Here is a 27,939-nt window from a genome sequence, read left to right on the forward strand (position 1 = left end):
ATATGCCCTCCGAACGCCCGCTTTACTCCCCTACCCCGCCCCCACCTTCCGAAGGAAAGGGGTGGGGGAGCTGCGAAACACTTGGCACAGGTGCAAGAAAGCTGAAGACGTCTGGCGGAGCTCACAGGCGTCGTTTCCCACTAGGCACCAAATGTTTTACAGTCTTCGTGAGCCCATATAGATTCTGGCTTCTGCCCAGTCGTTTGTTTGAAACCGTGGGCTCCGAGAAAAGGCTCCACACTGCAGCTGGCCTTTAAACCACATTTTATGGGGGAGAACGTTCGGGGTATGGCTGGAATGAGGAGAGCTTGCCTTTGAGTTTGGACTTTTAAAAATACAGACTGGAGCAGACTCACAGCAATTGTCGGGTCAGTCCGTTTTCCCCAGCGAAGACTACATTTTGGAAATTGTGCCTCAGTCTCAATACTTTCATAGGATAATTTATAGCAAGTCTCCCCTCCTAACCTGCTCAAATATGACTTTAACCCAATTTAGTTCAATGTTATTCAAATATGAATCTAAGAATTCTTAGTAATGGAGACGGCAGAGTCGTCTCTCTGAGGTAAGTCTCTGGCTAATTTAGAGCATTGGTGGCTCAGCTCTCCCCATAAGCTTGTTCATTATGAATGAACTCTTCATAGTCAACTCCATCTTTCCTGCTCTTGGTAGCTCCTTTGCTTCATTATCAAGCTCCTGCTCTACAGCTTCAAAAGATAGATGACTAGATAGATCATGGTTTATTTTATTTTATTTTATTTTATTTTATTTTATTTGTTTTGAGACAGGGCTTCTCTGTGCAACAGAATGCTGGCTATCCTGGACTTGCTTTGTAGACTAGGCTGGCCTGGAACTCACAGAGATCTTCCTGCCTCTGCCCCTTGAGTGCTGAGACGAAAGGCCTTTGCCACAAAGTCTGGCCAGTTGATCATGGTTTGGTCACCCATTTTTTTTTTTTTATGATGCAAAAGAAAATGGTACCAACCAGAAAGCGTATCAAAACTGAAATTTGAACAATTTACAAGGCTCTTTTACATTGACAGTTTAGGTTGTAGTAGTGGCTGTCTTTAGAGAGTCAGATGGTGCATGCCCATAATCGAAGCACTAGAGAATGAGGACATGACTCTGATGAGGAGAATCTTGAGTTTGAGGCCAACTTAAGCTACAGATCCTGTTTATAAAATGATAACAAAACCATTTACTGCATTGGTCTCCTCTTTGCTCTCTGCCCCTCCCCACTCTATGTTTCCTTTTAGAGAGAGGATCTTTTTACATTTCGAGGTTGGCCTAGAAATGACCATATTATATAAGCTAGATTCCAGATGGTCATCCTCCTGCCTCAGCTTGCAGGTACTGGTTCCAGAGCTGTTCATATCAGACCTGGCTCTCCTCTTCAATGTAACTGAAATTTGAATATAATCTCTGTATTCCATAGAATAAAACTGAGGCTGAGAAATTATAAGGGACTTATATTAAATTATTATGAAAATTTTTGTGGTATTATTCTCAGTTCTCAGGAGCCACAAAGAACAAGAATACCTCACAATTCCCAGAACAGGTGTTAGATGTTGCTTCTCTTCCCTTTGTGACTCCTGTGCAATGATCATTCCTGGGACATAAAGATAATCCCAGGACCTTCAAAAATAAGGGAGGAGACAAAGACTTCTCTGCATTGAAAAAAAAAAGTATCTTTTATTTAAGACAGAGAAATTGCTGACTTATGACATACAACCTTTGACCTAATACATTTGTTAATACCTAAATTGGAAGTTTCTTTTACTCTGGGACACAGCTTTGTGTGAAAGCCAGTGTTTACATGCCGGGGGCACTTGCATTTTCACTTCAATAATAAAGTGAGGTTGAACGGATACACATCTCAGACATGGCGCAATGCAGTGCCCTCTCCCCAAATCTGGGATTCCATCCCACCCTCAGGAGCAAATTCAACAAATAGGCAAGCACTTTCTCAGCTCACAAATTGAAAGCAGCTAAGAATGAAAATAAGGAGAGCACCAATACATATGTAGAGGGCTGGCGGGGCGGCAGAGAGGGTGTGCTGCGCACCATGGGATGGAGAGAGAAGAGGGAGCATGCCACTCCTTCGCCCATGGCAGATTCACAGTCTTCTTTTGGATGTCATGTTGAAAAGATTCCCAATCCTTACTTCTGTGAGCTGAAGCAGATGGGCGCGCCATGCTGGTGCGGTTTCTTATTGGAAGCAGTGTGGTTGCAAAGATGGGGTTTGGGTCATTTGGTTTTCTCTGAAAACTGTCTTGTGTAACTGTCTAAAAGAATTTATAATATCAAGTAAAGTGCATCAGCTATGATGCTTCGGAAATGTTAAATGCCGAAACCAATGTTTCAAATATGTTTGCGCAGATTAATAGACAGTGTTCTTTGGTTAGCATATGTTTGAGTTAACACAAGACTGAGAGGTTTTTTCTTATCTCTTTTTTTCTTTCCTTTTTTTCCCACTACAGGACTTTTCAGAGCATTTACTATATCTTTTAACCTTAGACTTCACCCTTCAGAATGGGTCTGTTTGGAATAACTGCGCTGCCCAATGCTCTTAAGGAAATGATGCAAACACTGTTGCTGAAGGCGTTACTGTTAAGTTCCATGTAGTGTGACTTTGTGTAAGTCTCCCCTAACAGGTTAGTTCATATATGGATGCATGTATGAGTGTCTTTGGCTCCTTAATGCTTGTAGGATGTAATTATAAGGGTTAATTAGATAATAATATAAGATACAAGAAACTAAAACAAGTGTAAGTGAAAGCTGAATTCTGAAGTAAAGGTCCTACTGAATAGCTTCGTTGGGAGCCTTGCTGGAACAATGCCCAGTGTCACCTTTAGGAGAAGGTCCAACAAGAAATCAGATTTGGGGCATTAGATAGCTTGTAGCATGTCATATTTTACCTCTCACACCATTAGATAAGGCCAGGGGATTATGATAGTTAGATTAATTGTCAACTTAACAGAATCTAGAATCATTTTAGAAGAGGGTTTCAACGTGGGATTGTCTATATCAGCAGTTCTCAAACTGTGAGTCGTGACTTTTTTGAGGGGTCACATATCAGATATCCTGCCTATTAGATTCATACAAATTATAACAGTAGCAAAATTATAGTTATGAAGTAGTAATGAAATAATTTTATGGCTGGGGGTCAACACAACTTCAGGAGCTGTAGTTAATGTCATAGCCTTAGGAAAGTTGAGAATCACCAGTCTATACCATCGCCCTGCGGGATGGCCGTGAGAGACTGCATAGGAAAACCGAACCTGATGTGGGTGATGTAGTTCATGGGTTGGGCCCTGGAATGAGGGAGACCAGGGTGCTGGTGTGCCTGCGTTTATGTTTGTCCATTCTTGATCATGGACGTGCTGTGAGCAGCTCCCTTCGGCATCTGCGACTTTGATGTCTCTGCTATGGACTTTAGCCTGGAGTTGGAGCCCTTTCTCCCCTAAGTTACTTCTGTCTGGCGTTTTTTTCTAAGTGACTAGAAAGGATAGTGTACTATTTTAAGATATGGTAGGACAAGCTTGCTTCTGCCTTTCTTCTGTAAGACAGAACTGTCTCTTCCAAGGGAGATTATCATATGCTAATCCTCTGTTGGGGCCTTTTGGATTAGGTGCAGAACTGCTTGTGCTGCGGCGGCGTGGAGAATTTCATCAACTGATTCCAGAAAGCTTATTTTATTCTACCCCCAAGGGAGTGATCTCACCTTAAAGCTGGCAAAACTTAAGCATCAGGAACCCTCCTTTTCCCTGGGTTTCTTTCATCTTATTAAATGACTTTGTCAGATTACAAAATTAAGGAAATTTGTGGACAGGTTTCTTAAGGATAGTTCAAGTTCTAGTGTTGGGATGTGTCTTAGTCAGGGTTTCTATTCCTGCACAAACATCATGACCAAGAAGCAAGTTGGGGAGGAAAGGGTTTATTTGGCTTACACTTCCATACTGCTGTTCATCACCAAAGGAAGTCAGGACTGGAACTCAAGCAGGTCAGGGAGCAGGAGCTGATGCAGAGGCCATAGAGGGATGTTCTTTACTGGCTTGCCTCCCCTGGCTTGCTCAGCCTGCTTTCTTATAGAACCAAGGCTACCAGCCCAGAGATGGTCCCACCCACAAGGGGCCTTTCCCCCTTGATCACTAATTGAGAAAATGCCTTACAGTTGGATCTCATGGAGGCATTTCCTCAACTGAAGCTCCTTTCTCTGTGATAACTCCAGCTGTGTCAAGTTGACACAAAACTAGCCAGTACAATTGACCCCTTGTCAACTTGACACACAAAAACATCACTAGTAAGCCTCAACCCTTACAATCTTATTCATCCCCAAGATCTAAATAACTTTAAAAGTCCCACAGTCTTTACATATTCTTAAAATTTCAATCTCTTTAAAATATCCATCTCTTTTAAAATCCAAAGTCTTTTTACAATTAAAAGTCTATTAACTGTGGGCTCCACTAAAACAGTTTCTTCCTTCAAGAGGGAAAATATCAGGGTACAGTCACAATCAAAAGCAAAAGTCAATCTCCAACCGTCCAATGTCTGGGATCCAACTCACGATCTTCTGGGCTTCTCCAAGGGCTTGGGTCACTTCTCCAGCCAGGCCCTTTGTAGCACATGCGTCATCCTCTAGGCTCCAGATGCCTGTACTCCACTGCTGCTGCTGCTCTTGGTGGTCATCTCATGGTACTGGCATCTCCAAAACACTGCATGACCCCTTCAGTCCTGGGCCTTCAATTGCAACTGAGGCTGCACCTTCACCAATGGCCTTCCATGGCCTCTCACAGTGCTGAGCCTCAGCTGCTTTGCATGACCCCTTCATGCCTTCAAAACCAGTACCATCTGGGTGACCCTTACATATTACCAAGTCCCACTGCAGCAGGAGTACAACCTTGGCTATCTCTGGAACACAGCCTCTTTGTGCTTTCAGAAAACACTTCCCAGAAGATGCCACCTCAACGATGCTGGTTTCTTCTTAATCACCGCTAATTTCTTAGCTCCAGCTAACCAGCATCAATAGTCCCAGTAATGCAAAGTTTTTGCTTTGGTAGTTCTGGTATCTTGTTAATCACAGCTGATTCTTCAGCCCCAGCTAACCAGAACTACAGAATCTTCACAATCAAAACAGCAATGGCCCTGAAAAGAGTCTTTAATTTTCCCTCTGAAATTTCACAAACCAGACCTCCATCTTCTGCAGTGTTCTTAACATTATCTTCCAAGCTCCTACACAACATCCGACAGAGCTCTTAACAACGGATGGATCTTCAAGCCCAAAGTTTCAAAGTCCTTCCACAGTCCTCCCCAAAACATGGTCAGGTTGTCACAGGAATACCCCACTCTGCTGGTACCAATTTGTCTTAGTCAGGGTTTCTATTCCTGCACAAACATCATGACCAAGAAGCAAGTTGGGGAGGAAAGGGTTTATTTGGCTTACACTTCCATACTGCTGTTCATCACCAAAGGAAGTCAGGACTGGAACTCAAGCAGGTCAGGGAGCAGGAGCTGATGCAGAGGCCATAGAGGGATGTTCTTTACTGGCTTGCCTCCCCTGGCTTGCTCAGCCTGCTTTCTTATAGAACCAAGGCTACCAGCCCAGAGATGGTCCCACCCACAAGGGGCCTTTCCCCCTTGATCACTAATTGAGAAAATGCCTTACAGTTGGATCTCATGGAGGCATTTCCTCAACTGAAGCTCCTTTCTCTGTGATAACTCCAGCTGTGTCAAGTTGACACAAAACTAGCCAGTACAGGATGAAACCAGAAGATTTAAATGTATGTTTTTCTTAACTTTGGCTATATGTATATATGTATATTAAGTACATACCAAAATCTCCAAGATACTCTTAATTATAGTTTTCCCTAAAAGAGGAAGTCATTGAAACTTAATTCAAGGCATATACCCTACTCATGCAGAAAGCCCAGAACACAGTTCACCTGAAAAGCTTAGCACTGTGGGAGTAGCCATTGTATCTTTCCAACACATAATGAAGCCCTACTGTCTCTGGTGTTAAAACCTACCCAGTGATTCAGTTTCCCATGAGCCATTAGGAAGACTATCTCAATGTTGCTGAAACCATACATGACAACAACAAGTCAAGCTTGGATTGTCACTGTGACAAATCCAAGCAAGACTGTCTCTTGCTTTCTGGAAACTCTTTTCTTATGATGAAACAACCAAATAAAATAAAAATAGATAGATAGATAGATAGATAGATAGATAGATAGATAGATAGATAGATGGGTGGGTGGGTGGGTGGGTGGGAGGGTGGGTGGGTGGATGGATGGATGGATAGATAGATAGATAGATAGATAGATAGATAGATAGATAGATAGATAGATAGATAGATAGATAGATAGATAGATAGATATTTCTTCCTGGCATGGCAGGTCCAGAATCTATCCTCAAGTCATCTCCCAGCTTGTACTTAGACTCCTCACAGGACATTTAAATGATGGTTCTGGTCTTGCCCCACAGTTGTCAGGGATTTATAGTGTGTTCCACACAAGTCCCCTTACCAGCTATCACATCATGATCTGCACCTGTGCAATTTACTCAAAATGTTGCCTGCTCTGAAAACCAGCTTTATTAACATAACAGCTCTTTAAACTTTGTATAACCAAGAATATATTCATCCACTATCAAAAACTAAATCCTAATAATATTCTCTTCATTTGCAACCATGGAAGTTTTGTTTTCAAGAAAACACTTGTTTTTAATTGTTAGGAGCATTGAGGTTGCAATTAGTGAGTTGAGGAGTGGGTTAGAACCAAACTTCCTAAATGACCTGTGTCTGAAAGGAGACCCTCTACTAAGCTTCCACGAGACACATAGTTGAGTAGGATCCAAAAAGGCATATTTCATGCCTGAGAAACCAAAGGAGGTTTACTTACTGGTCATGTGCTATGTGCTCTTCCTTAGTAAATGGTGGTGTCAGGACATGAGGATACATGCATGTATATGTCTTACCCTCACTCTTCCTATCCTACTTTTCATTGCAGTTAACTGGAAACCATTTGTTAGGACATTCTCTCAGAATAAGAGAAAATTCTAGAGCAGGAATTTCCTAACAGCTAAATAATCTAGAGACTGGAACTAAGAGTATTTGAGATGGTGGAGCAAGAGGATGTCCTATCTGCAGAAAAGTGTAACTTCAGGGTAACCTCGGTTCCTTTAGTTCCTTAAGCTCTTAGGAGGAATTTAGTTACTAACCATGACTATGTTTCCATGGAGTAAAACCAGAAGTCAAAAGGCATGGTTCTGCATCATAGCACACATCGCAAGAGTTCTGCTTCTCTTCATTTGCACAGGCATCTCAATAGTGGGGTAGCTGTCCATCGCACAGAAAGCCCCAGCAAGGGCAGAAAGATGCAGTTGTTAGGCCGGTGGAATAATACACACACAGGATTCTAAGCTGGGATAAATGATAAGGCTCATTAGCTGAACAGCCACTGATTATCGTCTGGGATATGTCTAGCTTCTGAGAAAGTACTTCCCATTCTTCTTCATGCAGCCGAGGTTGCTAGGGGCCTGGAATACAATTTAGAGCACAGTCAGATGGGATTTTCAGTCAGTCCAACCCAGCAGAGTCACTCCCAGGCTATTATTTTTCACTCTATTGTAAATAGCAAGAGGCAGATGAAAAGGTAAAAAAATACGTTGGTTGGAAGACACTTATCCTCGCCTACCTAGGGTAATCAAGGGGAGACATCAGCTCTGGATTTGGTAAGTAATAACTCACATCTGACTTTAATACACCATGATAAACTTTGAGGAATATATCTTTTAAAACATAAAATGCTTTACCTCTGATTTAAAGTTTGGGGGATTGGTCCTGCGCTGTAGGCAGGTTAGATTTAGCATCTCTGGAAATTCCAGAGCAATTTTTAAAATCCTCTTTTTGATCGCTAGCTGCAGCCCCAGCTTTCAAAGAGAATGAGATGTTTGGGGAATGAATTGTGATGGACTTATATGAAAATTTATATGACCAAGAATTGGATTTGTTCCCCTGGAATATTATAGATTATGTTTTATGTTGGAATTACATCAGTGCTCAGAGCAGCAGAAGGCTGGCTTAATGTAGCTAAAAATATACCTTGGCTTTCCTCTTGGAATAGAGTCCCCCTCTACCCTCCCCAACCGGTTTCTCCCCTAATGAAAATAATGCCTTCATGACTCATATATGTGATAGACAGTAGGGAATATTTGAGTCTTAAAATAAGAACTTTGAGAAAGGCCTAATGGTCCTTTTCTAATTTCTTTCCCATCCATCTCTTCGCTCCTGTTTTCCCTGTCAGCTTCCTATTTCAAGCTTTCAGTACCCAGTGCCTTATGGTAGTGGCTCCTTTCTCAGTCTTCTAGTTCCCCTTGCTTTGCACACATCTGCATAACTAACCTTTCTTCTCTACCAATTTATACTGTCCCTGTCATTTATTCGTTGTGTTTCATTGGGTCTCCGGTGTGTTATAAACTCAGCATATGACCATCATCTATACAACATGTAACCTAGAATTGGGCAGTAGATTTCTTTAAAGCCCCCCCCCCTCTCTCTCTCTGTGTGTGTGTGTGTGTGTGTGTGTGTATGTGTGTGCACACATGGGTGCTTTAATAGTTGTATGTGCATGTCTATTATTTTGTACTTGCTTTAATATGGGCAGTTGTATGTCCAAGTGCTTGAGGAGGCCAAAGGCCAAACTCAGCCATCTTCCCTGTTCTGGATCTCTCCAGTTCACCCAGCCTGCCCACCACTGAGCCCCAGGAACCCAACGTTCTGTGCCTCCCCAGCTCTGAGATTTCAAGAGCTCTCTATGATGCCTGCTTTGTTTTGTTTGCTTTCATTTTGTGTGAAAACTGGGGATTTAACAAGGTTTCTCAAAGCAACTAGTTGATATGTACTATTGTTTAAATGAAGGTTATCAAAGAACTAGGTTAAGCGATAACTTTGTAGGGTATGTGGTTCTGCTAAAGGCTTCCTTGAACATTAGATCCCGTTTTTCAGTTCCTGTCTAGAGGTTGATCCCACAAATTCACATTATGAGACAGGTGTATTTCTCTCATGCCCTCATGGGCAACCATTCAACCATGACAAAACCAGAGTGGTGAGCCCAGCATTACCCAGGCTTCTTGCCTTCTCCCAATGCAAGAGCTGCTGCAGTAGATTGCAAAGCTATGCAGTCTTCTGAAGCACTAAAGTGTATTTCTGAAGAGCCTCAGCGTCAAATGATGAGTAGCTTAGCTACTGTATCTTACTCAATATCCTTATTTTATTTTATTTTTAAGTTACGGGAACTTGATATTAAGTGAGGCTCCATTGGCAGAAAGTGCTGAAAGAAGAAACAAAGGGGACTTAGGAAGTGCTGGACCTAATGAAAGCTTTGTATCCACAAAATAAGTTGTGGCTTTGTAAATTCACTCTAAGTACATTTGAGGAACAATAAGCCATAAAAGAGGTTACCATGACCTTGGATTCTGCACAGCTTTAGAGATAAAAGGTCTAAGTATCAGAATGCATTTGTTTGACCATAGTGTTGTTGACTGATTAAAATCTATGCTCCTAGAGCCCTCCAGCAGAATGCTGATGAGCGGTTGGCTTGGATGCAGTGTACAGAATGGATTCTCTTGAAGCAGGGTTCAAAGTTGCTTTGCTAAAATGGATCACTAAAAGGTAAGTCTCTATAACCCTAGAGCAATGAGGCAAAGTTATGACATGAGTATTAAATTGGAATACATTGACTTTCCATTTATTACTTATTGGTTACATATTGGAAAAGCATTTTATAGATGCTCCAAGCCCTAATCTTTGCATAACATAACAAATTTTAAAACATTTATTGTCAAGGAGTGTTTTTTCCCCTTTGAATAGAGTAGGGTCATTATAATTATCTGATTGCTTACAAAGCAAATATGTGAACTTTGACTCAGTTTTATCTTCCTTTTTAAAAAATTACATATAACTTCTAGGCTGCATAATTATAATCATGGGCTTTGGAATTAATAGATTTATGTTGAAACTATAGTAATTGCTTTTTTGGAAGTTGCTGAATTTCCTTTAAGTCTTCCTAAAACATGGAAGATTTTTAAGATTAGAAAGCATTTCACAGGGGCTAGTCAAAGAATTTGATAGCATTGAGAAAACATTTCTTTTCTGTGCTGCAATATTTTTTTATATAAAATGAATACTACAAAAAATAAGAAAGAGAGAGAACAGACAAACCCCACTGTTCTCCAAGAAATATGATATGAACTGACTCGATGACCAAGCAGCGTCTCCAACTCACCTTCCCACTTACTCCTTTTGACAGAGATATATGGAAAGAGAGTAGCTAGGTAGAGAGAATATTTCCATGTAGCGGTGCTTCAGCTCTCATAGTGGGTCCTTTGGGTTCAAGACTGACACAGAAAGCTACAGTCAGACCTTAAGACTTAAGTGAGAATTCCAGTTTTGCATTTGTCAACTTTGTATGGCAAAGGTTTATACTGATTCAGTCTTGAAAGTCCCTGCCCATGCTTGATTGAGCCCAGTGTGTTAGAAACCATGGACGGACACAGATGTCATTCTCAGGTGTAGCCTGAGGCAGAACAAAGCCTCTCACCTGAGGAGGGCAAACAGACTAAAGTCTAGCTACTCTTGTGAACACAAGTGTGTGTGTGTGTGTGTGTGTGTGTGTGTATTAGTGTACATACATGGAGAGTCAAGAATACAACCTAAGGTCATACAACCTCAGTCATAGATACTGAGACAGAGTTTCTCAGTGACTGAATCTCACTGGGTTAGGCCAGGCTGTCAGAGGATCTGCCTGTATCTACCTCTATAGCACTGTTTACAAGTTTGTGCCCACAACAACCAAGTTGGGTTTTTTTGTTTGTTTTTTGTTTTGTTTTTTTTTAAAATATGTTCTCAGGACCATGCTTACAAGCATACACTTTACTGACCTATCTCCTAGACACCTTCCCCCACTTCCCTTTTTGCTATTTCCTTAATGACTCAAGATCTCCCACTGTGTGCTACCTCTTAGGCTCTACCACCTTCAAGATTATCAGGCTGAGGAGATGTCCCTGACATATGGTCCTTTAGAGGACACAGAACATCTAAATTACATCAGTTTCCCACCACTTGGATGAAATCCGTAAGCTGAGGTCCTTCTATGTTGATGATTGAGATGAGGAGCAGAAACTACATTTTAGTAGCTGTCCTCTAAGATAGTGGCCCTTTGGGAGCAGGAATTAAAACCTAGAGCATCTTTAAGCTTTAGTCCCCTGAACACTCTTAATTAAACCAATTATAAACTATGATTCTGGGAATAGCCTGGGATGTGTCAAAGAATGACCATATCTCCATTTCCTCCTCTTCCTCCTCCTCCTCCTCCTTCTCCTCCTCCTCCTCCTTCTGCTTCTTTTGCTTCATCTGCTTTTTCTTCTTCTGAACACTGGGGAAAGGCTGAAAAACGGTGACTACATAGGTCTTGCCCAAGAGCTAAGGGCTTTTGAACCATGATATTTGTAGTATATATAGGTTACAGGTAGTAGTTTGAAGATATTTGCTATTGTTCTGAATTTTAAATTTAGCAAGGCATCCTATGTTTTATCTGGCAACTCTGATTTTAACAGAATTTTAGGTAAATGTTGTAAATGTTTATTAACTGAATGACTAAAGGCTCCTGAGCAGGGTTTATTAAGCTATACACTGAAGCTTGGATATTTCTTTTTTTGTGTGTGGGGGTGGTATTAGCTACTTTTTAGTTGCCATAAATATGTGCCTAAAACAAATAAGAGAAGAAATGCTCAGTTTGGCTCACAGAGTTTCAGTCCACTATGGGGGAGGAGGCTTGGTGTTGGGCTCAATCCATTGTAATGGGGTGTGCTGTAGCTTCTTACCCCATGGTACCTGTGAGGAAGCAGACAATTAGTCTAGAACCCTCAGAAGCCTGCTCCCCAATGTCTCCCTTCCTAATGGTTTCACAACCCCACTCTCCCCTTCCTCCAAAAAAACATGACACTAATTGGGGATCCTGTGGGAGACATAGCCCAGTCCAGCATAATAGGAACTGTCAATGAGCTTCAGCAGTGTTGCTAGCTTCTACCCATGATGGTCTGGTCTTAGAACCTTTATCTCTATTCTGTGACAATGTTATACTTCCAAGCATTGCCACATGGGAAGAGGAGGCCAAATCACTCCCAGTTGGTGACCACGGTTTCAGATAGTGCCCAAAATGAAAGTCTGTGGCATATTGAGATGGTAGACCAAAGGTCGCACTCACATCCCAGTATCACAGGCTCTATCCTGTTTCAGTTCCTCATTGCTCTCTACCCTCTCTGCTTCTTCTTTATAATGTAAGAGGCTGCCTGGACTTCTTTCTGGGACAGTGGTGGAGAATTGCCTCCAATTCTCAGCCCCCTTTGTCTTCTGTCTAGTCCACCTGAAGCTATAAGTACAAATGCCCGGCCATTGCTCAGATCTGTTTTTCACAAAGTATCCAACAAATCCTTACACCAAGTGCATGGTTTTCTAGAGGCCATCAGTCCACTCAGTCTGAGGGAACGTAACAGTTGAGTGATGAACCTAAGAAGATTCCCTTAAGTGCTGTTCTTGGGATCTTGAATGACCCTAAATTAAGTGCTAACCTTGGGGTGTGCTCCCTAGAGTTCCAGATATGAATGTTTCTGTCCCTATTGTGGCTACCTTTAGGAAGTGGTATCAAGTGAAATTCTTCCTGATCATTGGAGGCATGCTCTTGAAAGATATTGTAGGACCCACAAACCCCCCTTGGATCCAATTTTAAGCCATGCTCTGAACAGCTTTGTCCTGGTGCACAGGACCCTGAACCTCATAGCAACAAAACTACTCAACTGTGGAACAGAGCCTGCAAACCTGTGAACATAATAAGCCTTTTTATGCTAATAAATCAGTTATCTTGTGTATGTATCATAGTGAAGAAACTCTCACAGGACACATTATTCTCCCTCTACACTCTGTGGAGGGAGACATAACACACTTTGGGCAATGAAATCTCTTCTTCAAACACCTTCCACCCCTGTGTTTACTCTTGAAAGCAAGTATGAGTGATATCCTTGAAGCTTTCTATTGGAAAAGTTTTCCTGCCTGGATATGTTTTTCTGATCATCTTGGAAAAAAAAACCTGAAGTACCTTTCACTCTATTAACTTTGATTGTCCAGCATTGAAAATTAATTTTGTAGGCCTCTCCGCTCATGTAGTGGGACGATTTCATTAGCAGGTTAAATGTGACTTCTTTTCTTCACTGCTTTCCATATTTTGGTGGCTTTTAGAAGAGCAGTGGTTTTATAAAAATTCATGGAGCAGAGCAAAGACAATGTAACTATGTGGTTATGGATCTGGGGGGGGGGCGGGCATCTCTTTTCTCCATTCTTTGCAAAGCCTGCATGTTCACTAATCTCTTTGATTCTAGTGTGCTTCCTTAAATCAGAATGCTCCATTCCCTAGGAAGACATACCTTGAAGTACAGCATTATCTCAATTTGTAATCACAGGCCTTCATCATTGCTGTAGAATACCCAGGCCTTCTCAGATCCTGATATTTGTGTTTAATCAATAACTACGTTCAGCTTTGATCTGGCTTACCGCTGCAATTGTGTTTCCCCAGCTGCACATGTTTTATTGTGTATGAATTCAATTGAAAACACCATTCATGTTTGCAAAGAGGATAATATTTTATTATTGGCTCTAAAGAAAAGACATTTCACACTTTGTGTAACTGACCCTTTCTGGTAGAGCATGATGCATTCGCAGAATGAGAAACAAATTAACAAGCTGGGGAAAGCAAGGCCATGAGGGGATTTTAGAGGGACCAGAAAATGCTGTCAAATAGGAACTACTGACTTTCATGTCTCTAAACAACAAGCATTGTATTCATATTTGAAGTGTATAATCTTTACATAAATTGAGGGCATATTGTTGAGAAATATTGGTGATAAAACATTGAACATGAATGTAACAGAACGATGAGACCATGTATCTAAGTACTTTGGGGTGGGATTTCAGAAACCTCTATGAACTTTCTTCAGTGGCTAGAGTGTGAGTCAAGAGATGGGTGCTTAGAGAGGATCCAGGGTGGTGGGGTGAGTTGGAAGCATAGGAGGTTCAAGGCTGCCACTGTGTGTTATCAGGGTGGTAATGTTTTTATGTTTGTGATGTTAACAAGCAAAGAACTATTGAGTAAGAAAGCAGTTAGACCCTGAGTCAGGATCTTGGAACTGTCATGAACTCAGCATGTCATCTTGGAGTCACACATTCTTAGGGTTTCCTTTGTGTTTTTTATAATTGCCATAACACATCTACGATAGCCCTGGTTGGCCTCTAACTTGCTATGTATCTGATGAGACCTTGAACCGCTGATACTTCTTCTTCTTTTTAGTGATCTGTAAATTACACACATAGAGTCTAGGGTTGTGCCTTTGAGCTTATGAATGGTAGAGAAAGAGAACTGTTTTGGGCTGAGGATGGCATATAGTCTCATGCTCTGTGGCCTGTGGATAACATAACAGTCAACCAAGGATATAACCTACTTCCAGGAACAAGTTAAAAGAGGCTAAGTACCCTCTCAAGGCAACTTAGCAGTAGTTTTTTAAGATCGATTCTGTCTAATGTTAGAAAATGTATTACAGATTAGAAAAGGTATGCTAGTTTACTATACAAACAAACATTGCTTTCATCTACCATTACCCAAAACCAGTAGAATACAACACTGCAAAAACCAAATGATTATTTTGGGGACTGCCATAGTGGTCATTCTTTCAACCCACATGTCTCTCAACCCTACTTTCGACTGTCCACTCTGTTTGGTTGAGATTTGTGCTTTGTACTTCCTGTGGAACAGTGTGTTCCACGCACAGGAATCCGTACATGCATGTCTATATAAAGCATTTCCCTTGCTGCTTCACACCTTCCATGTGTAGAGATTCTCAAGTTGCAGCAAACTTGATGTTCCTTTCCTGCTAGGTGTGTGCTTTGATTGGCTTGATATGAAAGTAATTCTGTAGCATACACCATGTTTTTTGCAGCAGTGTAAGCAGAAAGAACTTTTCAATGTAATCACCAGTTACTTTATTAGTGGAAACACAAAATGATAAATTATGGGTTCCAAGGCATACACGCCATATTGGGGAGTGAGCTGAGCAGGTCCCTGCATGCGTATTTATTTTAGGTGCCTGTATATGTAATAGTTTAGTGAAGTGAACTGATTTCTTTTTAATATCCGGTTGCTTATTGTACCTGACAAACAGAAGTAAGGAAGGCAAAGATGTGATTATCATAGATCAAATTCCTGAAACATGCACATGGCTCCCATTTTTTGCTTATTGTAATAAAGAAGCATCTTTATGTAATTAAGGAAATACATGACTTCTTAGGATGCAGCAACAGACAGATAATGATATGGTCTAGAATTATAGGGCTCTCCTGAAGTCTACCAGATTCAAGATTCATTGGAGAGGTTTCAAAGACATCTGCTTTAATTATAAGAACCTGCTTTCTGAATCATTTAATTCCCTCTCCTACCTAAACTGTACATATAAGTGAATTTTAAGAGACTGTATAAATAAATTTTTAATTACAAAATGATGTTACACAATACATTATTAATAATAACCAATAATGCATAATGTTTATGCATGAGTCCATCAGAAAGAGAACTAGTGTGTGTTGGGGCCTAAAAGAAAGCATAATTTGTCCTGAATTCATGAATGAAGTTGGAGCCACAATGCAGCTACCAAGTCAAGAGCGCAGACTGCTTTAGCATGCTGTTTAACAGTCAAGAAACATCTTCTACCTATGGCATTTAAGAGGTATTTGGGATTTGTTCATCTCACATGTGATCAAGAATTATTTTGCAGCGAGACATGCGATTGTGAAAGTTGGAACAAGTTGACAGTAGTAGTTTTCCCAGACAGGTACAACATAAAATGGCCTAGAGCCTCCATGAAACATGTATGGTCCTTGCATTTGGGCACACAGAGAGAGCTCTTTATCTCAGATGCACTCTAAGGACCGCCTGAGTGCTAATCCTTTCTGGCACTATCGGTAACAGATTTCTGATATCTCCATGGCCAGCTCCAGGCATTCACTGGTCTCATGGCAGGATTCAAAGAGACTACAGTCCACATCGCAGGTCAAGTTGCAGTCATTGTGTGGATGGTTCTCATCGGAGGCAGAGTAGTACCTGTGAGAGGGGCAGCACAGGTTGATGCACACTGTCTCACACGTGTCAGGGAGCATGAAGAGGCAGTCCAAGAACTGGCAGAAGAGACAGGTGAGGACTAGGGAGGCACACTCCTCTGTTTAAAGAACGAGAGAAAATCAGTACTTGTGAATCACACACACAAAGAATGTAAAAAAAAAAAAAAAAAAAACAATTGAGGAGACAGCACTGCTGATTGCCCTCACCCGACCATTGCAATTGTATGTTACATAAAACTGTTCGGGTGGCGCTCCACACCTGTGAACACTGTACATGATAAGATGCACAATGGACAAGCTGAAGGGACAGCTCAGTTGGAGAAGTGGCTCCTGCCTAAGCATGAGGATCTGAGTTTCATCCCAACGCCTGCATCCATGCACATGCACATACATGAGCATCTTCGTGCCTGTGCACACCATGCACTTACTGTGACACGGAACCAACGATATAATCAAGATGGAAGAAAATTAGTATTAACACATATGGGAGTGTCAGTCAAACGTAGACAGGTGTGGAGATGTTCTGGGTAACTGAAACATCACTGTTATTTTTATGTATGTGTGCTTATTTGTGCAGGCTCTTAGGGAAGCTAGAGGCTGACACTGGGGTGTCTTCCTCAGTTGTTTTTCCAGCGTATTTTCTGAGCTAGCATCCTCTAACTGAACCGGAGGATGCTAGTTTGATGTGGTGGTCCTCTGGGATCCACATTTCTCAGACCATTGCCAGGTCTAGGGTTCCATATATAATACAGTATCATGCTTGACTTTTTTTTACTTGGGCCCTGGGAACTGAACTCAGACCCCTACACTTGTACAGAAAGTACTTTGTTCACTTAGCTGCTGCCTCCCCAGCCATGCAAGCTGGTGTGGATGGCTTGTCTTCCCAGCTTCTCCACCCTATTACTTACTATTTAAGGAACTGTGTTATTAACTTGCAGAGCATTCCCTAGCCATTCTGCCTAATCAAGTTACTTCAAGTGGGATGTCCATTTTGCCCTAAACCTTTTGATTGTGTTTGCCCACGAGGTGCTGGGAAGGCAATGAATGAGCTACTAGTCTTTGTAACTCTCTGAATGACAACAGGCCTTTCCTATATGTATTAGATCAGAAGCCATTAGAGCCTGGGACAAGGAGAGACCACAGATGTTCAGCTGCTTGTCACACGGCTTCAATACACATTCGACATGGTCTTCCATAAGTCCACCGCACCCATATTCAGACGTGAGCAAAAAGCATAGTTCCAAACTTTATTGAAATGCTTTTTAAAATAACCATAGCTTTTTGGGTTGTGTTTTATTTTTAATTCTTGTCTCCATCTTCCTGTAGCCATGAAAAGCCTTGATTTTTTATTCAAGTTACGTGGAGAACTTCGTCATCTCTTACCTAAGAGGTTTCAATCTTATCAGTTGCCTTTAAGAAAATTGGGTTAAAAATTTACTGTGCAGACTTGTTAAAAAATCCTGGAAAGCATCTTTGAGGTACTGAAGGTAATTGGTAATTCTAGCCAAACAGCTGTGATGGATTATAGATTATTATATATTTTTGCTTCATAAAGGGAGTCAGTTCGAATGATGTAGAGTTCTCTTGTTAAAATTATATCTTTTGTGTGTTTTAGAAAAGTCTCAAAAAGTATATATATATATATATATATATATATATATATTTGTTTTTTATTTTTGTTAAAGGAGCAGGTAATAATTTATACAACCCAATTAATAAGTAATCTGAAGATAGTTGATGGTTAAATATCACATTCTAGTATGAGTTGGGAGAAATTTCTCTTTCAGATGGATTTATCAGCCTATAAAGTTTGGGTTTCATAAGAATCCATTGTTTTCAATAAGCATGTTAATAATTACTTGGTTTCCTGACTATAGTATATGACAGCTGCATTCACATACAGAACAGATTTCCCTTAGCAGTAGACAAGTGGAGGCAGAAGGGCCAGAAGTTCAAGGCCAGCCTTGAATACAGTCACATGCTCCTAAGCCTGGCTTTTTCTTTTTATGTGGGTCTTGGTAATCCAAACTCACATCCTCGTGCTTGCTCTGCAAGATTTTACAGAGTAATGCAATTACCAAGCACAGTTTTGTGCTCCAATTGTTCAAAAACTGGGTAATCTTGAAGGAAGGAAGTACTTAGAAATAGGCTCTTTTAAGAAGGAGCAAGTATTTTAAGGGAAGCTGCTTTGCACTATTCAAAGTTCTAAGACGAGTTCTGTGTTTAGGTGTATAGCAATCTTATACCTTTCTGCTCCTCCTATACTTCCCCTTGCTTTCTTTTCAGAAAGGTGTGATTTTAGCATGCATGCATGCGTGTACATGCCTGCACGCATGCCCGAGTGCACACCACACACACACACACACACACACACACACACACACACACACCATGACTTTTATGATGACTTCAATTGCCATGCCCCAGAATTTATAGTGCAGGCAGCCCTCTCCCTACTACCTCTGCAGCATGCATACTCATTTCCCTGCCAGGCTGGCTATATTTTTATTCCCTTAACACCAGCTTCCAGCATATGGCCAACTCAGTCATCTCTCATAAGCAACCACAAGCCACCCACAAAAATTCAGGAGTAAGTTCATAATAGTTCAGGGACTCTATTCTACTTAGGCCTTTCCTGAAGAGTACATGTCAGAGGTCGAGGATGTGTAGTGCACAACTTCATCAGATTTCACCCAAGACAACTTCACCTTTATCAGGTAAAGGTATCGATGTTATTCTCAGCAGAAAATACTCTAAGCAAACTCTAGACACAACTCCTCAGTCTGGAGCCTCAAGAGACTTACTTAGAGTTGTGATTTTACAAAAATTACCCCGCTGAGTCATATCCCTTATCCATCAAGCTGAAAGTTTGGGTTGGATGTGGGTAGAGCAGGAATCAAGGTGACCGTAATGTTTAACGTTGGTGATTCTTAATAGAGTATGCAAAGCCTGCTTGTAAAAAGGCTTTGTAATTTCAGGAGGGCATATGATCTTTTGGTTCAATTTTTCAGCAGCTGACAAGCTCTGGAGGCCTGTGCTTCTGGTGAACACTATAGATTTTATTTACCCAAAGAATTTGGGCCTAATTCTTTTGCCTGAATTGGCATTTGTTTTCTTCCATCTTCTATTTTACACGTGAGACTAGAACTGCCTCCCACACCCCTGTTTCTAAGTCTGTTGCGTTTATTTGGTTATAAAAGACAAAGCCTCTTGCCTAAGAAAACCACTGGAACATTAATGAATTGCAAACAGACTTCTCTGAACTTTCAAGTGTGCACTGTGCTTTCCTAAAAGGCATATTAAAAAATACTACATCAACAGGTCGAACTCTTTTGCATATGGCGGTTTTGTTTGCACAAAAGTAATTTAAGTGGTTCAGAAGAAATTCTATAACTCTTTGAAGAGTCCAGCTCTTCCCGTTCTCCAGATTGAGTATATTTTTTCTTCCTTTGTACCTTCATGGGCTGAAGTATTTAATAAGCATGATATCTAGAGGCATAGCTCATGATTAATGTCCCCTCTTTTGGCCAGTCGAAAAGAGTAGCATGCAATGTATCCGGCTTCCTATGGTTAGGTCATATGCAGTGTCTCCTGAACATATTGCTTACTAATTCCAGGTCCTATTTTGTGCCTCCCTCTTCTCTATGACATACATCTGCTCCTTCCCAGGTTACTCTTGTGGGTGGCAGTACCTTGATGAAGTCACTAGAAATTTGGGATCATTGCTGGCCATCGTGCCTCTCCTATTCCCTTGATGCAGTTATCAGTCTTCCTGCCAGCCCCCTGCCTTGTTCTCCCACTTGTGGCTTTGTCGCACTCCTTACTCACCGTGCTATCAACATGGTGTTTGAATCCCAGTATTTGACTTAGACCTAGCTCTAGACCTTTGCATGCAGTATGCTCTCTCCTGGTGGTAGCTTCACCCAACCCATTCTCAAAACCTTAGATTCTTTGCTTGAAACATCTTCCTTCTAAATGAGCCTCTTGCTCAAACACACAGCTTGCCATCTCTCACTGGATCAATCAGTGAACGGGACTAAGTTGGAAAGGAACAACATTGAGAGAGTGTCATGGATATCCCTGTGAAGTGGTAGAGACCCAATTCTTTCTAGATCCACTGTTCCATATGTCCACATCTCACCTAAAGCCAATTCACAGGTCTCGGTGCTTCACATGAGCCTCAGGCAGCCCTTAGGAAGACCCTGGGTTATAGATGTAGTCTATGGGCTTAGAGGATTTAAACTGCCATGATCCAGAAACCTCAGCAAGTGGGGTAGTTGCTACACAAACTCAGGACTTTCTGGAGCTTTGAAGTTGACCTGGCTATGCTCTCCCGTGCTTCTTCTTGTCTTCTATTTATTTATTTTTTCCTGCCATGTGTGAGATTTGGAGAACCACATCCTTTTCTTATTCACAAGGCTGGCAGTGTAGGTGGTCAGGTTATTTCCATGACTACTGGCTAGCTTCAGCCAATGGGAGGCCTCCATAGGAGCCTAGGGGGGTGGGGGAGGAGGAAAGAAAACTAGGGTCTTTCTGCTGCTTTATCCCGCTCTGCTTGTTGCTATGGGTGTTTGCTGTGTCCCATCCCCCCAGCCCCCACCTCTGACTGTCAATTCTCTTAACTTCTCTTAACTTCTTCTCCCCCTGCCCCTCTCTCCAGCCCTCCTCCCCATGGTTCTGAATAAAATCAAGTACTGTCTAGTACTGGTTAGTTGCTACATATCTATAAGCTCAGTCCAGTGTTGGTGTAAAAGGCACAGGGTATGAAGAGCCTTCTCAGGGTGTGGATTTCTGGGTCACTCCACTGTTTGCTGCCCTGACCTTTTCAACTCTCTTAGCACCTTTGCAACAAGTTCCTTGCACAGGAAATCCTCTCTATTGAACCACCTGGCACCCCTGGCATCATCTCTAATTACTGCTGTCAGAACATCCGCCCTGCCTCCTAAACCTGGAATAAAGGCAGTAGGAGATGATCCAAGACCCGCAGGCCAAACTGCCACAGCTGTATTTGGCTGTGAGCAAGAAGCCTTGGCAAATCCTTCTGAGGGTTGTCTCTAGTCCTCTCTATGCCCCTAGGGTCCTTTTGAGCTGGAATGTGCTAAGTGATGATACTCTAATAACACAGAAGAATTAAGGCAGCTTCGAGGTGCTAAGAATTCTGCTGGGGATTGGCTAATTAAGAGGGAGAATGTGTCTCATTAGGAAGGCTCATGTTTAATTATAGTGGAAATGATAACAAAGCCAAGACTTTCCGCATGTGTACCTGGGGTCAGCCTCGTGTAGTGAGCTTTCTGTCTCACGACATGATTTCCCCACATGGGAAGAACGGAACCAGAAACCTCCACTGTTGCCAACTGTAGCTCCTGGGATTTTTTTTTTTTTTAATTTCAGAAACTCTCTCCTGCTTCCTTGGCAGTCATTAAGCCAAGTGTCACAATCATAGTTCTTACAGAGGATGACAGACAAACAACAAACTCACCCATTTCTCTCCTAGAACAACATAGAAAGAGAATGAGACCAGAAGACCCTGGCCCCAAGGCAGTGCCTCGGTGTATCTGTGTGCTGCCACAGATTCTTAACACAGTAGCACCAACTGACTACTGAAGGTTCTGGGTCCAAAAGCATCAAAACTGGTTTCCCTTCCCTGGCATTAAGTTCTTTATCCATGCATGTCTGTAATGTAGAATGGGAATAAATAAAGTGTGAATGAATGCCTTTCTCCACCGGGGGCTATCATCCCTGATGTTATCAGTTTTAACAGCTCCTTAAATATGTCAAGATGTATTTAAGCTCAGACAAGCACAACTAACATCCACGTCACTCCTTTAGAAGTAGAATGACTAGATTTGGGGGCTGCTTGGTAAATTTGTGCTTGTGTTTTTTTCTGAGTAAATGGACTGAAATAATTATAAAATTGAAACACTTTATAAGGTGACACCACTACACTTAATTGTATGAAATTTACAGTGTAGAAAATGTAATCATTTTATTCAGTAGCCCATGGTGTAATTAAGACTATTCTTTGCAGGTATCTTGTATTTATGAGTTTCTTCTTCCACCTGGATGAGATGTCTCAAATTCAAAATTATACATCAATTAGGCTTATTTCTGGGATTACTTTCTAAGGGGCCTGTTATCTAAGGTGATGTGTGCCCCTGGCTTTCTTTTCCAAAAGATACTTTTGTGAGTAGAAGATTATGGACATAGGAGCAGGTGAATGCATGTAACCTGGGTGTGTTTTCCATTCTCTTCTGGAAAGAGACCACACATGATGAACCGTAGCTACTGACAAACTTGTGGAATAGAGACTATGAGGTTCAGTTAAGACCCTTTTAAGTTCCTATGAGAGCATACCCTGTGTGCTGTGGTAATGGATGCAAGACATGTTACAAAATCTGCCTATGTGAGCCTTTTGCACCCTGTTTTCAGTGGGGATGATGGATATTAATAATAGATACCAGTAACTAAGCATCTATTTCCATGCACTTGTTTACAGCTTTGAAAATAAATTAACCACAAACTCCACAAAAGCAGGCACAGTCTTCTCTTTTTCCTTTCTGTTTTCCCAACAGACATTTCTGAATTTGTCTGTACCTTTAAATTAATTACTATCAAAAATTCCCTAAAATGAGGAGGGGCTGGCTGAACTGTTGATTTCCTCGATGTTTGGGATAATGGATGTTTTTTTTTTTTTCTTTATTTGTTTCGTTGTGGTTTGTTTTATTTTATTTAGTATGATTAGTGAGACTTACTATGAATCTTTTCATTTTCTGTTTTATCCAGGTACCAAAAGTTCTTACTTCGCTGGGGAAATTTTTTTCTTACAAATGGAGCAAGGGAGGGTAGCTTATGACTTGAATCCTCAGCTTAAAACCTGAGTTTTCTGGGTCCTACTGGTCTCAGTCACCTCGTGTAATAAACAGCTTTATTTACTCATCCTTCTGGTTCCCCTTTGCTATTTGAACAGGGGAAATCTTATTTTTCTGCCATGAGGCTCTTAAGAATTAGTCACTATTTAGACAGAGTAGTTTCCCCCTCTTCCACTGAGAATAGAAGTCACTTGACCTTACAATGCTCTCAGGCTTCTTCCACCTGGACAGAGGGAGATGCTCTGTGAGGGACATTATGTCTGTGGCTGTATACTACAACAGTTCCTAATTCTGGGATCATTATCCTGCTACATACAATGAGCGACAGCTCCACCTCCTTGGTAAAACCCACCAAAACACTCTGTTGCAACTACCCCCTTGCTCATTTTCATGTTTGCCCTTCATCTTAGCCAAAGCTTAATTTTAGCATCATCCTAGACTGAAACCCTGGTCGACAGGTCAAAGTTGGCCCAAAGACACAAGGAAATGCCATGTGTGCCAGAAAGTCAGTAGAAAACATTTATAATATTGAAATAATTAGAAGTCTTATGTGACATCCTTATTTTTTATATATTTTTAGAACTCTTCAAGATATGGCATCTCAGCTGGGTATAGTTACATGTGCCTTTGATCCCAGGACTTGGTAGATACTAGAGGCACATAGATCTCCGTAAGTTTGAAGCCAGCCTGGTCTACATAGTGAGTTCCAGGACAATATAGAGAGAGCTATATAGAGAGACCCTGGTTTTTTTTTGTGTTTTGTTTTTTGTTTTTAAAGGAAAGAAAGAAAAGAGAAGAGAAGAGAAGAGAAGAGAAGAGAAGAGAAGAGAAGAGAAGAGAAGAGAAGAGAAGAGAAGAGAAGAGAAGAGAAGAAGAATCTGGTCTAAACCTTTTGTTTCCTCTGATTTGAGCTGAATGAAAGAAGTGATTTTCTGTCTCTCTCTCTGTCTCTCTGTCTCTGTTTCTATGTCTGTCTCTGACTCTCTGTCTCTCTGTCTCTCTCTGTTTCTCTCTCTGTCTCTGTCTGTCTGTCTGTCTGTCTGTCTGTCACACACACACACACACACACACACACACACACACACACACACACACTTTCCATGCTGCAGAAATACCTGAGTTGTCATCCCCAGGAACACTGCCCACCTCCCCTGAGTCAGGCTATATCGACTTGGAGGTTACAGAGTAGTCTTGAGTGGCTGATGATTGGCTGATGGTGAGCCCAGGGGTACCGCTACTTCTGCTTCCTTAGTGCTGGGATTACAAACTCACCACTATACTGGCTTCTTTGCATGGGGTCGGGAGGTCTAGCTTTGCCACCATGTGCTTGAGAGACAAATCGGTGACTGACCCAGCCATCTCTCAGAAGTGATGTTTTAATGACCCTTAGTGGAGGTATTCTTCAGTTTCCCACAGTCCTCACTCTTCCCTCTCCTTACCTTACTTCATTATTCACATTCTTTCCTGGCAAGCCCTAACCAACCAAGTCTGTAGTCTCTGCTTTAAGTATCCATAGCAACATTTGCATAAGACAGCACATTTGCAACACATGGTGGAAGTCTCTCTCTTTCCTCTCAAAAACTGCAATCATAAGAAAAGCTGAAGTCCAATTTCTACGTGGCAGCTTCTGCAGTAGGTACTTTATGCACACTGTTCCATCTGAGCCCCTTACTGTCCAGTAGTTTGTTACTAACTCTGGCATATAACTAAGAGACAGAGATTGGGAGGTTAAAGCAAAAAGGTCAAACCCTAAACTGTCCTCTTAAATCCAATTAATAAACTTCAGAAACATGAGTTAAATTAACGCGGTGACAAAGGGGCTTTTGTTACAAGCTTTCACTATTTTTCAATTAACAATGAATTATGACATCAGATGAGATCAGCACTCCTGAGAAGTTGGGATTAATTTCAATGCAACCATAGGCATATTTGGAGTACTACTGATCTTTGGAGTGGCTCATGTTGCCTGAGAAGGCGATTGTGAAGTTCCTCTGAGAGAAACTTCATTTACCATGGCAGAAGCCCCACGAGCTTGAACTTGACTCTTTCCCTGTTTAACACTAAATCAATGTGAAACCGGCACATGAGGTGTGTCGGTCTACGGCTGCCCTTGATCAGAATAACTGGTGAATTACCTCTGAGAGTCAACCCAGGCCCAAAGACTGTTGGTATAAGCAGCTTGATATTTTATGCCATTTTTTAAATCTGTGTTTGAGGTGGGGCTTGCCCATGATTGTAGGGGCCAGAGGTCAACCTCAGGTAGACTCTACCTTGATTTCTCAGACAATGTGTCTCACTGGCCTGGACCTCACCAGGTTGGCTAGGCTGACTGGCCAGAGAAGCCCAAGGATCTGATGTTTCTAACCTCCCCAGTGGTGGGATTAAAATGGCACCAGCACTGCAAGCTCCTTTATGTGGGGTCTGGGCATTGAACTCCGGTCCCCATTTTTATATACCAAGCACCTCACTAACTGAGCCATCTCCCCAGTTCCACATTTCTGTGTTTCTAACAATTAATTACGTTCCCACTCTGTTCTCCCTTTGCCCCATACTCTTAAAGTAACAGGCAGAATGGTCTCATTTCTGAGAAAAGAAATTTTATTTGATTTTACTGGTTTTCCAGCCCCATCCGAGAATGCTGTTCTGGTCTGAGCTATTTAAAAACGCATAGCCTCCGATTCCCAGTTCTGAGAGCTAACACTTTGCCAAGCACCTCCTAGCTACAAAGTGACCTTGACACATGTCATTCAGCAGGGTTTCAAATCAAAGTCATCCTGTTTAATATTCATAAAGACTTTTTTTTTCCTTCCTAACAGCATATGTAGCGATTTTACAAGGGCTAGGGTTGGGAGCTTTATTTAGAGATGGGTTGTATTCTGAGAAACGTACCATCAGCATCTCTCCGATGAACTGAAGTATTAGTTTGGAGGTAGGGAAATTTCGTTTGGCATTCTTCAAGGGAAGAGAGTGAAGTGCTCGATCCTGACAGGTTTTTCTCATTGGGGGTTTCCTGGGCTGGTCCATCTGTGATACTGAATTCGGATACTGAATTTATTACGATAGCATTAATAGGTTTCTCGTCTGCATGCTTTTCATTCGTGAGTTGCGTATCTAGATGAAAAAAAAGAAAACACACATATACAAACCCACTGTGATCTAAGAAGGGACATTTGCAGGAAAATTTACATTTTGCACTTTGAGAAAATAAAGTCCCATGAGAGGGAATACAACATTATCGAACAAGGTTATTTTGAGATAGAATTGAAAAGTACAGTCACAAATTTTTATATACAATGTAAATTTCTCATTAATTTGAAATGTATTTTTCTACATCAGTTTTTAAGATGGTGAGTTGGGCAAACCAAAGAACTCATTCACGTAGATCAACAAGATGTTACAGTGTGATATCTGCATCATAGAATATTATGGATATGAGAAACCAGGTGATTCTGGAAACTTCCAATGGTCTCAATAAAATCACTATTCCTTTTGCTGGTGTTGTTTTCAATTTCACTAACTTCATTTTTCTTCTATTATAAGAGAAAAACTTAGCCACATGCAGATAAACAGTCTATAGGTTCAGTTTTCTGTCAGCAAAAACTCTGCAAACATCCTGTCCCACTTTCATACATAAATTGCTTTGATGTAGGGATTGGCATTTTATACAGGCCTATTCATGTGATGGCCTCTCTGGCTTTGGGGTTGTCTTCTGGGGAACATACCTTATTGGGCATAATCAATTGGGATAACCAGAGTTCAGGAAGTTCCCAGCAACATCCTGGCCAAGACTCCAGTTTGAAGAGGCAAAGGGAAAGTTGAAAAGGCTCATGACCTCAATCCTTGTAATAAAGCAAAGTTTGTAAGTAGAGCCCAAACTGGACTGAACACTGGGATTCAATGTGCCCATCACAAGCACACCTTAGCAACTGGGGGGAGGTGTAGAAAAGCTGTGTTCTATCTGGCTGTTTCAGAGGGAGGCCAAAGCCGGAGGGCAGCTTGATATTTAACACAGCTACGTCTATAAACAAAGTCCTGCGATGGAAAAGGAGGAAGCCCATGAGTACATTCTTAAGCACACCCCAGGCTGGTCCCAGGGGCATCCTCAGGTGGAACTGTTGAGAGATGGAAAAGACATGCTTAGGAATTCCATTCTCCAGAGAGTCCAGGGCTTGGGTGACTCAGCAGTGCTCACTGGGGGACTTGAGGTAGGCTGACCTGACGGGAGAAGAAAACCCAGCTCAGTGTGGGAAATCCACTCTTTCTTAGTCCATGTTTATGGCCCGTTTTCAATTGGTCTTTTCTTTTACAGGAATGTGATTCTCTGAAACATCTCTAGCATCCAATCAGCTGAGAAATCTAAAGTTGCTGACCTGTTCAAAAGTTCAAATATCATTCTCCCTAGCAGCCCCACCAAATCACCATCCCTTGAGGACTTTACTGAAACTTCTCAGGTCAATCCAACCTGCAGACGAGTCTGGGAGTTCTAAGGAGTTCTGCTTTTGGGAAGGGGAAGGCAGAGAAAGATCAATCCACAGACTTGTCAATCAGGGGTTCTCAAAACCCATCCTGAGATGGCCTCTCTTTCTGAAGTCTTGAACTGGAAGAAGACCAAACAGTCTGCCACATGCAGTCCTCGTGGGCCATTTTTGTTTCTTTCCAATTTTCCAAACAGCCTTGGTTTTTGACAATGTTTAATTTTTATTCCCTTTCCCATATGCTGCTGGCTTTAAATCCCTTGGTAGTGGTTTAATCCACCCTAAAAAAGATTGGCAGAAGTAGGGGTTCAGGAAAAAACATCTATTGTTGACAGCAATTAATGTAGTATTGAATGCTGAATGTGGAAATAGAATTGGCATT

At 41.5% G+C, this 27,939-nt stretch overlaps 1 protein-coding gene and 1 long non-coding RNA gene across 2 annotated transcripts in view; one reads left to right on the forward strand and one right to left on the reverse strand.

Annotated features, from left to right (window-relative positions):
- Positions 1-2,477: 2,477 nt before the first annotated feature.
- On the forward strand, positions 2,478-26,574 carry Gm32592. The gene is made up of 3 exons (XR_377901.2): positions 2,478-2,651; positions 9,561-9,667; positions 23,861-26,574. It is a non-coding gene; the product is annotated as a predicted gene, 32592 (long non-coding RNA).
- Gm765 (predicted gene 765) overlaps positions 15,975-27,939 on the reverse strand; it is a 104,741-nt gene continuing 92,776 nt past the window's right edge. The window contains exons 3-4 of the mRNA NM_001128092.1: positions 25,972-26,193; positions 15,975-16,311 (exon numbers count right to left, since the gene is read on the reverse strand). Coding sequence (NP_001121564.1) covers positions 16,052-16,311; positions 25,972-26,193 — 482 coding nt within the window. The 3' untranslated portion in view covers positions 15,975-16,051. The remainder of the gene's footprint in view (positions 16,312-25,971; positions 26,194-27,939) is intronic.

The sequence above is a fragment of the Mus musculus genome, chromosome 6, assembly GCF_000001635.26.
Source record: "Mus musculus strain C57BL/6J chromosome 6, GRCm38.p6 C57BL/6J".
Taxonomy (NCBI): Eukaryota; Metazoa; Chordata; class Mammalia; order Rodentia; family Muridae; genus Mus; species Mus musculus.